Source organism: Benincasa hispida, chromosome 7, assembly GCF_027475165.1.
Source record: "Benincasa hispida cultivar pf3 chromosome 7, pf3_genome.v1.1, whole genome shotgun sequence".
Lineage (NCBI taxonomy): Eukaryota > Viridiplantae > Streptophyta > Magnoliopsida > Cucurbitales > Cucurbitaceae > Benincasa > Benincasa hispida.
The window spans coordinates 60,380,791-60,394,553 of NC_143484.1; the positions used below are offsets into that span (position 1 = coordinate 60,380,791).

The window sequence follows — 13,763 nt, forward strand, 5'->3', positions numbered from 1 at the left end:
CAAAATATTATTTTTATTTCTAAAGTCACTACTTTCCTTGTTTAATGATCTCTACAACCACTTACTCTCTCAAGTAGTCAGCTATTTCTATGTAACCAATTGATCAGACATATTCGAGCAATAGAATTACGCACACACATTAAACAAGATAAACGTCCACTTCAAAGCTCGTAAGAATGTTAATTTATTCTTCCCAACCCATTAACAATCTAGCAACCCATTACGGATAAAATTGAGAAAATGGATGAATGAAGAATGATAGAGATCATGATTTATATTAAGAATGATGTGTAATCACAATGCCAATATCTTAACATAAATTCAAGATAGAACATAAAATAGATGTTTAGAGAAGTAAGAGTATCAAGCCGCCGGTCACGATCTCCTGCTTTTTTTGGCTCTTATAGTTGGCTACTACACTTGTGCTGATGAAATGGATGATAAGACTCTCCCTTTTGTGAAGAAGAAGATGAGTTCTCACCTAGAATTCTTAAAGTATGGATGAAGCTTGAGAGGTTGAATATGATGGTGAGACAGATGAAGGTGTGTAAGGGTTGGACAATGATCAGAAGGTTAAGAAGAAGTTTTTAGTGTGTGAGACTTGAGCTATTTATAGGCTTCACTTGGTTGTTTTTCACCTCTCTTTCTAATGATTGTTTGACACGCTTTGCATTTAATTCCATGTTCTGTTCTATCATTTTCATCGTGTAGTCAGTTCATTGGCTCTACTGCTCATTCAAATCAGCTCCCAACTTACACTCTAATTAGATATATTATCGTTCATGCGTCTGTCGTCTTCTTATTTTATAATTCTTTTCAACGCATGGTCTATTGGTTTGATCTTCTTATGCGTTCATCTACTACAACATCAACTTCCTTTGACAAGTTTTGATTCTTTTATAAAGGTTAGAGTTGTAACTAGGATAAATAGTTTTGCAAGCATTAAACACAAGGATGATCTTTTTACATGATTCTTCTTCTCAAGTTAATGCATTTTCATTTGGATTTTCATGATTATTCCAAATAAGAAGCAGTCAATAACTTGTATTTCTACAAATTATAAAAAAAAAATTAATAGCCCAAAATTTATTGGGAAAGATATTTTTCAGGTCTCTCTATTTTGGGTTTAATTTTCATTTGGTCTATATGTTTCAAATTGTTATAATTTTAGTTCTTAAGATTTGAGTTTGATTTTTAGTTTCAAAATGTTACAATTTTACTCTTGAAGTTTGAACTTTTTTCAATTTGGTCTCGAGATTTCAATATTCATACACTTTTGAATCTTGATTTTTCACAAAATACTCACTATCTTTAGTGTTAATTTTCATTAATTAATTTAAATAGAATTATAATTAATTAAATTTAACTAGTTTTCCATCACTATTAAAATTAATTTAAAATTTTACTTCAGAATTATTTTAAGTTAATTAATAGACATAAATGCCAAAATTGAAAGTACGTATTGTAAAAAAAAAAAAAAAAGTTAAAAATGTAAATCTTGAAATGTAGAGACTAAATTGAAATAAAATTCAAAATTTAAGTACTAAAACTCAAACATTTTGAAATCTAGAGATTAAATTGAAATTAAACTCAAAATTTAAGAACTGAAAGTGAAATATTTTAGAAGCTAATGACGAAATAAAAGCTAGAGCTAAAACTTGAGGACAAAAAGATATTTCTGGAAATTTTATTCTAGTATCCAAGATTCTGTTTATTTTTTCAAAGTAATTTCTTTAATCAAATTTTATTTGTCTGCAAAATTTATTTACTTTTTCAAACTCATTTCTCTAATCAAAATTTTATTTGACATTATGTTGTTAATAAATATTTGGAGAAACGTTAATTATCAATTCCGACCAATAAAATTATTTAATCACCTTCGACCTTAAATTAAAATAAATGTTACAAATTTGACCTCAATTCAATTTAGGAAACGGTGTAAAATTACTCACAAACTCGTTAATTTATAAAAATAAATTTGATTGATACACAAATTAAACATTGAATCACTTTACCAAAATTCATAGATTTCATGACAAGTAGTGAAAATTTTATAAATATTAAGTTAAATATCTTACAACGACATAGTTCAATTGACATCTAAGTGTGTTGGAAACCACGAGATCTGTTGTTCAAATCTCTCTATCCCAATTATACTAAAAATAAAAGTTAAACTTGATATTGCTCGTCGAGTTTAAGGTCAAAATTAATATTATTACATAAAAAAATCATAGATTCAAATATCTTACTCCAAAGTTGTGACTCGAGTTTGGAACTCATGAAATTGAACTTGAATTCTCAAAATAAAATATTCTATAAAACTTTCCTAGCATCATCAAACATTTTCCCTCTCTAATTTTCTTCCACTCCCTCTTTCTTCTCCGTCAATGAGGTCAACAGATCTATCGTCGCTTCGTTTTCAACCAACCTACATCCAGACAAGAATGCGCTGACATGAGACTCTGTTGAGCAGGAAAAAAATGCAGAAGATGACACTATTACTTGAGTTACTACAATGAACTTTCTAATTGCTACAAAACAAAACAATACAATATTTACTGAAGAAGACGTTGATTCTTAAGTTTTAGCAAAGGGTTAGAAACATTTATTTTGAGAAAACATGTCAAATGATTTCATTTGAATGTTTCAAATAGTAAAATTTTTTGTAAGAAGAGGAACATTGCTCTTTCAAATATTTCAATCAGTATGATCGTTACCATAAATAATGACTAAAAACAAGCGTCTGAAAGAATTCTAATATATAATTTCTTTTTTATTCACTTGAAAGAATAATAGATTCAAATATCTTACTCTAAATTTGTGACTCAATTTGAGAAAACATGTCTAATGATTTCATTTAAATATTTAAAATAGTAAAAAAATTTGTGCGTAGAGGAAGGGGAGCATTGCTCTTTCAAATATTTTGGTCAGTTTGTCCTTTACCCTAAAAACAAGTATCTGAAAGATTTCTAATACAAATTTTTTATCGCCACTTAAGAAAATCATAGATTCAAATATCTCACTCCAAATTTGTGACTCAATTTTGGAACTCATGAAATTCAACTTGATTTCTCAAAATAAAATATTCTATATAACTTTCCTAGCATCATCAAACTGTGTTTGAGCAGGGAGAAATGTTGATGATGATGCTATTACTTGAGTTTTTGCAATGAACTTTTTGACTGCTAGAAAACAAACCAAAACAAAACAAAACAATATTTGCTCAACAAAACGCTGATTCTTAAGTTTTACCGAAGGGTTAGAAACATTTACTTCGAGAAAACATGTCAAATGATTTCATTTGGATATTTCATTTGTTATTGAGGCTGCACCTATGTACAGCTGATGTTACTAGTTATTAAACGTTTAAACACTTAAATTCGTAGCTTTTTTTTTTTCCGAGTTCAACAAGAGTGGAAGTAGGATACCAAACCATCGACTTTTGTGATGATAATTGATATCTTATCTACTATCTACCGATGATAACTCAAAATGACTTATCAAATTCAGAGTTATTATTAAAAGAAATAGGTTTTTCTTAGAGGGGGAGAAACTATTTTTAAAACAGTTACCATTCACATCCCTCACAATTTTTCTGAACAGAAGCAAATACTAATAGATAGGGAAGCAAGGAACATTACTTCTTTAATAGCATGGAGCCTTCAATGAATCGTAATGTCCGTAGCTGTGAAAAAGGACGCGGATAGGATTTTCTTTGCCGTACTCCTGCCCATACTCAGCTATGAGCTTAAGATTTCCCGAGTTCTTGTCCCTCATGTAGACTGAGATTGGCATCCTTGAAAAAACCACAAAAACTAGTCAACCTATCAGAAGAATGCACCATGGTCTGGCATACCACAATATACCATATCATTGAACCAAGGATTTAAATATTGTTGTCAAGGATTCAACTTTATGGATATATCGATAGATATATCAATAAAATATCAATATTGACGGATATTTCTGTAAGTCACAAAATTTATATTAAAAAAGTTATTAATAACTAGGCTGTTTTTACTCTCAACCTAAGTTATGGATATTCTTACTAGTATTCCTATTCATACCGAACTGACATTTTTATGTTTTACGAGCATTTATAGAAGATGTTAGACATATCAATGGATATTTAATATCGATGTCGAACTCTTCAATTTATGAATATATCGAAATGTCAATGGATATTTACATCCTTAACTCGAACTACAAAACAAGACATTCTCCGTCTGGATTATGAGGTATCTATATGTCATCTCGACATGGAATTATAGGAAGTTATACAAAGTTTGTGCAAGTGTAAGCTACAAATGCAACATGAATATAACTCAACAAAGATGGTATATAGTAATAATAACAGGCCTTATAACTTATAGTCTAAGATGGGTAAACCTACCTATCACATCTAGGTTCAGTTTCTCAACTTCAAATGGCACAAGTCTAACTCGTGGGCAGAAAACTCTAGGGAGATTCCATTGATGATGAAAATATATCAAGGTTCAGAAAGTTCAGGCAGTATAGGAACTTCTATTTAGGAATTTGGAAAGAGAAGACGATATGATCTTAACAGTTGTATTTAGGAGCTTTAGCGATTGAATAAGGAAAGAGAAGGCGACGTGTTATTAATAGTTTTCAGTTCACCTTAAGACCCACATGAAGCCCAACATTATGAATGTAGATGATTGCTTCAAATAATTGAAATCTAATGCATGTCGTGACAAACTGAAGAGATGCATCAATGAGAAAACTGCATCAAGGAGAATGGTTGAACAGAGAGATTACTGTAGGACATGTGAAGACATTAGTAACTCAGGTTCTCCTCCCCATGCATGTGGTTGGCGCATGCGTCTAGCATACTGACTGAAGTCACCTTCAATAAACCTGCCAACCAGTGCAAACTTGGATATTCTCTGTTGTCTATTACAATTTAATTTAAATGCAAGAATAAAAGAAATTAAATAAACAGACAGCAAATCTCATCTAGATTGTACTTGCTTATAGGTAAAATGAAGTAAATATAAAGAACTGATAACAAATAACATAATTACCGTAATAACACAAATAGCAACTATCTAAACTTTTAAAACATGTAGCACTTGATACTTATTGTATGATGTATCAAATTCAATAAACTTGTGAATAATGATTCAGCAACTACTAACCCATTCTATTTTTTTAAGGATAAAATACCATAACTTTCAAAAATCTTAAATTCAGTCCCTACTACTTGTTCGTGGTTGATTTTTTTTTCAAAAACATTTGTTATTTATTAACATTTTTACTCTAAATTTTTTAAAACATATTCACATATTATATTTATCTGCATAGAAATTATTATCATTATTTAGTCAATTTCAATGAAAATTAACAGAGACAAAATTTAATATTTATTAAAAATTCAGGGACTAACGTTGGACATTTAAAAGTATCAAAACTAAAATTGAACACACCTCAAAGTGAACCAAAACAGTATTTTAATATTTTTTTTATTATTACATAACTACTGAAACAAACAGTCAAATCTTAACAAATAATATATAACACATATCATCTCGTGTCCATGAGAATAACAGAAATAAATGGAATGATCCAATTTTTCAATGCTTACTGAATTCAGGTTTAATTCAATATTGAAAATCATAAAGTAATTGCTGTTGTTTTTGTAATTGAGGTAAATAGTAGTGAAACTGTGATGAAATTGTAATGTATAAAAAGCTCTGCATAATATAAACCAAAAGTCCTCAAGAAAATTTACTGTTGAGTGTCCAAACGCCTCTTCATCAACTCATTTGTAACCTGTTCAAACCATTCAGTTAATTAGAAATTGGAGGATTGATTGTTTGCAATGGAAGGGCAGTAATACTAGTGACAAGTAAAATCAATTAGGAACTTGGAGGATTGTATTATTTGAAATGCAATAATCGTTTTTGTATTTTAGTTTACAAAAACCCTTAGAAACGAACTTAGGATCATACGTTTTCTCTGAGCTCGTCTGCAAGCTCTTTCTGAAGCACCTCGCTTGGAGCCCGCTTCCCCGATCTGAGACAAGCACCATGAACCACTGATCGAAACAAACATCTTCCATCACCAGGAATTCCTGTCCTCAACAAAAGACCATCTCAGAACAAAGGTCGTTACAGAGTCATATTTGCAACTTCTTTTTCTTTTTCAGAAGGGGGAATAAGCGATGTGCCACTTCTGACAAAACATAATAAAATCAAGACACCCAGAAAAACGTAAGATCTGTTTCTACTTTCTATTCAACTACAAACAAAATAAAAAAAGCGCAACAACATGAAGCAATAAAAACAGAGACATCTGATAGTTACGCATGGCTTCACTTCAATCAATCGTTTTCATAACAACATACATACGAAACGAAAATTCCAAACCCTGAAGATCGATGAAATAAACATACGGATTATTTGAAATTGACCATTCGAACTTTCCAGCGTTCGCATCACCAAAATCTAGGGTAGCAAGTAAAGACAACACCATACGAAAACACGCTTGAATACAGTGCCTACTCCCTCTGATATGTAAAAAAATTCAAAACTCGACAAGAAAAAAAAATTGGAAGATCACCTGCAGAATGTTGGAACGATAAAAGTGTATGCTCTAACGTTGCTATCACAGAGAATCGAATTCGGTGCTTTCTCGGGCGCAGGTAGCTGTAAGGGATGATTCCATTGCCGATAGATCAGTTTCAAACGAACTTATTGCCTTTACTTCACATCTCTCCCCATTCTTTTCTGATTGAAAGATTCCCGCGCGAAGAACACGTGGATCGCTCTGGAGACTCTAGTATGTTGGTGGAACTGCACTCTGTTTCAATATGGGCCTTTTAAGCCCACTCAAACGGCCCAATATATAATCCGTCCATTTTCCTTGAACATGGATGCGGATTTTGGAGGGGCATTTGTCGATTATCATAATTTTGTTTAGGTTGATTTACAATCCTAGTCTCTAAATTTTGAGATCTTTAGACTTTCTCTAAAAATAGCCTCTTAATTTAGGGATTGTTTGAGGCATTGGAATTATCATTATGATTCGGGGTTATTATAGTTTATAGATTAATAATATGTATTTGGGATGCAGATTATTTTTAATCTTGATTCTAAATAAATAGAAATATGGTTACAACATAGTAAAGAGAAATTGTGATAGGTGACAAGATAAAAAAAAGAACATGTCACACACTTTTTAAAACTTGCAGATAATAAAACCAACATTAAATTTTCGTATATACAAATGTCGTTTTTTTGCCCTTTTTAAATACCAATTTTTTTACTCTTCTTTTTTATGCAACTTTCAGCTTTTGGTAGCCGCACATATCGATATACATCATAGGTGTATCAATTAATTGATATACCTAAGTATCAATTTTTAAATCTTATCTCATGCATGTGTTTTCAATTCTTTAATATTATTTCTTCTCTCAATCACTGTTTTTCTTCTCTTTTTAACACGATCCTGATACACTCATCATGTACGTATTTTTTTCAATTTTATTTGCATAACAATTTTTTTCTCTCTCATTTATTGTATTTTATTTTATTTATTTTTGTTTGGTTTTTTTTTTGTTTGATTATAGGAGATCTTTGTGTTTCATTTTAATGCTCTTTTGTTTGATTTAGTATTTTTTTTTTTTCTAATTTTAGTTTTGATGAATTGATTTGTTGTCTTATTTTAAATCAAGTTGTAATCTTTGTATTTAAATTTGGTATATCAGTAGTATATCTAACAACAATCAACATATAAAATGTATTAACAATAAATCTAACACCAATCTACATTCAATTAGTAACATATTTTGAAGTAAAACATACATGTTTCATTTTATAAGCATATTATTTTAAGTGTATCAGCAGTATATTAGATATAAGAAATGAGTGTACAAGACATCGATCAGTAAATACTTAAAGTAAGACATAAGTATATTCGTAGTATATCCAATATCAATCAACATTTCAAGTGTATCGGTAGTATATTTAACAATAACCAACTTTCAATTAGTACCTTATTATTTCGAAGTAAACCATATGTTTCATTTTATAAACATGATATTCAAGTGTAGCAACAATATATAAGGTATAAGATACGAGTATATAAAGAGCATATACTTTAGGTAAGATATGGGTGTATCAACAATATATCTAACATCAATCAACATTCCAAGTGTATTATAGTATATCTAACAACTATGAATATTCAATCAATAAATTTGTTTTTTGCTGCACTATTTTATCTTTTTTTCCCCCTTTTAATTTTAATTTTACATAACGCGCAAAGAATATATGTGACGAAAACGGATATATATTAAGAAGAAGAAAATATTCAAAAAACGTACCCTTGTAGACTAGTCTCTTCACGATTTTCTCTTCAAAAACTTCAAGCACAAATAATAAAAGAACACAATAATAAGTGTTAAAAAACAAAGACACCACCACATGAAGCCCTCGTTATTATGGAGAAGAGAACCGTAAAGAGTTTGTGGGTTTCTTTGTATAATTTGGAGAGGGAATGATTTTGTTTTGAAAGAAAAACATTTTTCCAAAATCTTCAACAGCTTCAATATTTTCAATACCTTACAACTCCAACACATTTTGGAGTATTTATAATAGTGCAAGTGGAAGATGAAAGAGTATTTCTTTTCATCTTCCAAATAATAATGAGAGAATTTATTGGAGAAAATTAAAGGTTTATAAGTTACTTGAAGAAAATGAAAGGTTCATGTAATACATATAATTAAATAAAACTAATTTTTATTTAATATATATATATAATTTAATTTAATATTATAAAAATAAATTCTCTCAATTATTTAATATGAATCAAATTCATATTAAGTTCAATATTTTATCTCAAATTATATCTCATATAATTTTATATAAATAATTCCCTTTATTAATTTGAAAAATTTAAACATCCGAATTAATTCGATTATCATTTTTATCCCAATTGAGCTAAAGAGGGGACCATATGAATCTATATTTTGAAGCTTCAATAGTACTTGATTAATTAATCAAACTCTTTGATTAAATTAATAACTTCCATTAACTGTCAGTCACTTCACTAAAGACTGACAGCTGCATTCTTCGTACTAGAGATATATTTATGTATCCATTGGATATAACCAATCAATGGTTCATTGACCCTTCACAAATTGCTCGTAAGTACAGTTGTGCCAAAATTACCGTTTTGTCTTTGTAGTTACATCCAACTCCTTAAGTACCACTGATCCATCTAATGAACAATAAGTCATAGTTTAATTATGACTAAAACCTTCTCGGGCCAGGAGAGGATGTGGCGCCACATTGTTCAAGCCCATAAATCAGCTCTTAAGGGAGAAATTTATCTACAGTCTCTAACTATAGAGAATGAGTGAATTCCTTCTTGTGTAGTTGTGTTCTTAGCTCCTTAATCAGACGAATCCCCAAAATGGTAGATATATTAAGTCGATGAAGCTGGCCACTCTCACCCATACAAATTTAATGGCCGCCTTCGTAGGCAGGACTTCACAACTCACTCAAGATTCAAGTCAAGTCACCTATGGTCATCCTGATGTAATGCAAGTCTCATCTATCAACGATGTTATATAGAGACTATACATTTCGTGATTCGGTCTTTATACAAACTCTTTGCATAGAACACCCATCCTAACATATCTACACATGAATGATCAGGATCAGATCATTTGTGAAGGTTCACAGGAGAAGTGAGGATCGACCCTAAATCCTAATTTTTTACAGAACATTCAATTTTACATAATCAAACAAAATATTATGTATTAAATAAAAAAATGATAGTATGCTAATATCAATTGAGAAAAGAGATAAGGAGAATAATACTAACCTTAGAAGTGCAATCTTCACGTAATTCCTTCTCCAAAATTGCAAGGTGCTTGAAACCCTAATTGGCCTCCACCACGAAAGCTTCCTTTGTATTCTCTAAGATGAGAATCCGAGAAGTTGTGGGCTTTTTATATTTTAGAAGAGAGGGAAATTGAGATTGAAAGGAAGGAGAGGGTGAGATCTTGAGAACTATTCTCAGGAATTTCTCTGTATGTTCTCTATAAAAACTCAAGAAGAGGAAGATGGTTACAACCCTCTGTACAACCCCCACAAATGCATGTAGTAGAGAGAAAAAAGGGGAAGGAGTTACAACTCCTCCCAAAATAATTTTTCAAAAAATAAATTAATAAATTAAAATAATTCTTTTAATAAAACATTTAATATATATTTATATGATAACCACTTTATCATATAATATATATATTAACTTTTATGTTATATCAAATATAACATATAACCTATAGTTTAATATTGTATCGAATACAATATAACCTACAGTTTTCATTCTCTCATTTATGCATGGTATTTAATATAAATCTCATTTATACTAAATTTAATTATATGAATCAAATTCACATAATTAATATTTGAATCATATTCAAATATTTATTTCCTCTGAAATAAATTTTATATTATAATGTATCAAATACATTATAGTAATTATATCATATATAATTAAATTAAATTAATTATCACATATAATTAATTTTCTCAATTAATTTGAACAATTCAAATTAATCCAAAATTGATTCTCATTTAATCTCTGTTAAGCTAACGAGAGGCCTTTATGGACCTATAGTTTGAAGATCCAATGGTACTCGATTAATTAATCAAACTCTTTGATTAAATTAATCAACTTCCATTAACTTTCAGTCACTCCACTAAAGATCGATATTTGCACCATTCGCACTACAAATATATTTTTGTGTGCATTGGATATAACCAATCAACAACATCGACCCTTCAAAAATTGCTTGTAAATATAGCTAGGCCAAAATTATCGTTTTATCCCTGTAGTTACATCTAACTCCTTAAGTACCATTGATCCTTCTAATGAACAATATGTTATAGCCTAACTATAACCAAACCCCTCTCGGAGTAGGGGAGGGTGTGGTGCCACATTGTTCAAGCCCTAGAATCAGCTCTTAAGGGAAAAATTTCTCTAATTTCTCTAACTATAGAGAATGAGTGAATTTCTTCTTGTGTAGCTATGTTCCCAGTTCCCCAATCAGACGAATCACCAAAATGGTAGGCATATTGAGTCGGCGAAACTGGACACTCTTATCCATGCAAATCAAAGGACCGCCTTCATAGGCAAGAGTTCACAATCACTCAGAATTTAGGTCAAGTCACCTATGGTCATCCTGGTGAAGTGTAAGTCTCTACCATCAATGGTGTTATATAGAGAAATTATTCATTTTGTGGTTTAGTCTTATACAAACTCTTTGTATAGAATACTCCCGCTTATATGTCTTCACATGAATGTCAGGATCAGATCATATAACACTTTACAACAATTATAACAACTACAAAGTAGGTTGTATTCACAGTGTCACTAGGATAAGGTACCCAACCTTATCTATCTACTACAGGTCGTTTAGGTTATCACTTAAACATGATCCATTTGTATGTCTCTATATACAGGAGTAAGTTACAAAAGATAACTCTGTATCTTAGTCTAATGGATTATTGCATAAGTTGCATAAAACTAATCAACCATTGATCTAACTAATATATAACTATGAAACTTTAGGACATGTTGGATCGGCACCAGCATGCAGTGGAAACGAACAAGATCGAATGAACACTCTAATTCATTAATTTTGGCAGAAAAGAAAACATGCTTAAACAAAGTTTAATGGATTTCAAGAACATATCTTTGAAGAACTGTTGAAATCTTGATTTTCAGCTGCTAAATCTTCCAAATCTTTGTACAGACCACCGCAAGATCTTCCCTACTATTCTCTTTGTGCTCTAGAGTGAGTTGTGGGACTCAAAATAAGCTGGAATCAAAGGGAATTTGGAGAAAGCTCACTGCACAACCCATTGAAGAACACCTTATTTTCAAGAATTTTTTAGAAAAATTCTATCGGTTGCTCAACCTCAACTTCACTCTAATCTCTTCAATATATGGCAGACTATCATGCAAAGAGATTTGTTGCATGGGATGTAGCTCATGCTTGGAGTTATTGAAGCTTGAAGGTGGTGGGTTCCTAGTGAGCAAGTTGAAGATGAAGATGAAAAATCTAATTTTTCATTTTTGTGTAATTCCATTTCCAAAATCCAAAATTGATTTTAAAATCATATTTTATTTCTAAAATCAAAATTTATTAATTTTACAAATTAACTTCATAAATTAATTTTTGTAATAAAATTAATAAATAATTATTTAAACAATTTAAATAATTCCAATTAATTTAATATCCAATATTAAATTAATTTTTACACAAATTCATCTTCATATATTTAAATTATATTTAAATATATATTCTTCAATTCCATTTGATTCTAATTTGAACGTTTCAAATTAACTTATCACGCTAATCTAGAGCTAATCCATTTTCAAGTTAATAGGGGGACCTCGTGGACCTACAAATCATGAGCTCCAACAATTTGAGATTAATCGGCTAAACTCATTTGACCGATCTAACCCCCATTCGTTAACTAATAGGTCACTCCACTAAAGCCCATAGTTGAACTCCCCACACTATAGATATATTATGTCCACTTGATATAACCATGATTAGTAAGTTAACCCTTCACAAGTTGTTCGTAATAATGGTTGGGTTAAATATCTGTTTTACCCCCGAAATTATCTCTTGTTCCTTAAGTCCCCACTGATCCCCTAATGAATAATTATTTTGTGATCCAATCAACAAAACCAAATCCCTCTAAGTCAATGAGAGGGTGGGATCCCTTGTTCAAGACCTAGAATCAGCACTTAAGGGAACAACCTCTCTACTATCCCTAAAAGCAGGTAGGAGTGAATTCCCTCTTGCACCCTATGTCCCCAACTATCTATCCAGTCTTACCCCTGAAATAGTAGTCTTATTGAGCTGGTGCTATTGAGTCAACCCTCACCTATGCAAATCTAAGAGTAATCCCGAATAAACAAGAGTTCATAGTTAGCTTAGGATTAAGGTCAAGTTACCTAGGTCATCGCTTTGAAATAGCCTGTCTTAAATAATAAACAGTGATATAAAGTAAGAGTGACTCATTTCATGGTCCGATCTTGTATAAATTCTTTTGTACAAGGACACCCCCGCTCCTCATGTCCAACATGAGCGAATTAGGATCACTTCGTTTGTAGCACTTTACAACTCCTTGTAATAACTACAGAGCAGGCCGCATCCAATAGTGTTACCAGAATAAGGTACCTAACCTTATCCATATACTATAAATCATTTTGACTATTTACTCGAACCTGATCCACCTTTATGTCTCCACATAAAGTTCAAGTACTCATCCAATAGTCAAGGGACTTTCAGGTTTATTGGATTTCTATCAAGCGATACATCTATTCAATAACACCTTTATTGAATTTTCAGAATAAGTTCCATTATTTACATGCCACGAGTTTTAGACATAAAACCCAACATGGCATACATCCTAACAGTCATTACACGCGAGATTATGGTTTCACTGCCAGAGATGTTTGAACAATTGTCCTCACAGCTCAAACATGACACTCTGAAGTTCATTTTCAATGCCCGCATGAAAAAGGGGACATCTGTTACATAACACATTTTCAACATGAAGGTCCATTTTAATGTGGCTGAAATGAATGAGACTGTCACCGATGAGATCAGTCAGGTTAGCTTTATTTTGAAAATTCTGCCTGAAAGTTTCCTTCAATTTTGTAGTAACGTTGTTATGAACAAGCTAGACTACAACCTGACCACCATCCTCAAT

At 31.0% G+C, this 13,763-nt stretch overlaps 1 protein-coding gene across 2 annotated transcripts; it reads right to left on the reverse strand.

The window, feature by feature from the left end:
• Window positions 1-2,193: 2,193 nt before the first annotated feature.
• Window positions 2,194-6,587, reverse strand: LOC120081199 (OVARIAN TUMOR DOMAIN-containing deubiquitinating enzyme 4-like). 2 transcript variants are annotated; one of them, XM_039035897.2, is made up of 6 exons: window positions 6,416-6,587; window positions 5,973-6,094; window positions 5,753-5,793; window positions 4,780-4,878; window positions 3,642-3,796; window positions 2,194-2,428 (listed from the first exon to the last, which is right to left on the reverse strand). In XM_039035897.2, the coding sequence occupies exons 1-5, from the start codon at window positions 6,456-6,458 to the stop codon at window positions 3,646-3,648; spliced, it is 456 nt and encodes a 151-aa protein (XP_038891825.1). In that variant the 5' UTR covers window positions 6,459-6,587; the 3' UTR covers window positions 2,194-2,428; window positions 3,642-3,645. The 2 variants fall into 2 exon arrangements, with proteins under 2 accessions (XP_038891825.1, XP_038891826.1); XM_039035898.2 differs by having other exon boundaries at window positions 2,194-2,462.
• Window positions 6,588-13,763: the final 7,176 nt, after the last annotated feature.

Coding starts and splice junctions, on each gene's coding strand:
- LOC120081199 (XM_039035897.2), bottom strand. CDS start 6,458: ATGCGAACGCTGGAAAGTTCGAATGGTCAATTTCAAATAATCC. Junction 4,879..5,752: donor AGGCGTTTGGACACTCAACA/GTAAATTTTCTT, acceptor ACTGGTTGGCAG/GTTTATTGAAGGTGACTTCA. Junction 3,797..4,779: donor ATGTCTTCACATGTCCTACA/GTAATCTCTCTG, acceptor GGTTTTTTCAAG/GATGCCAATCTCAGTCTACA.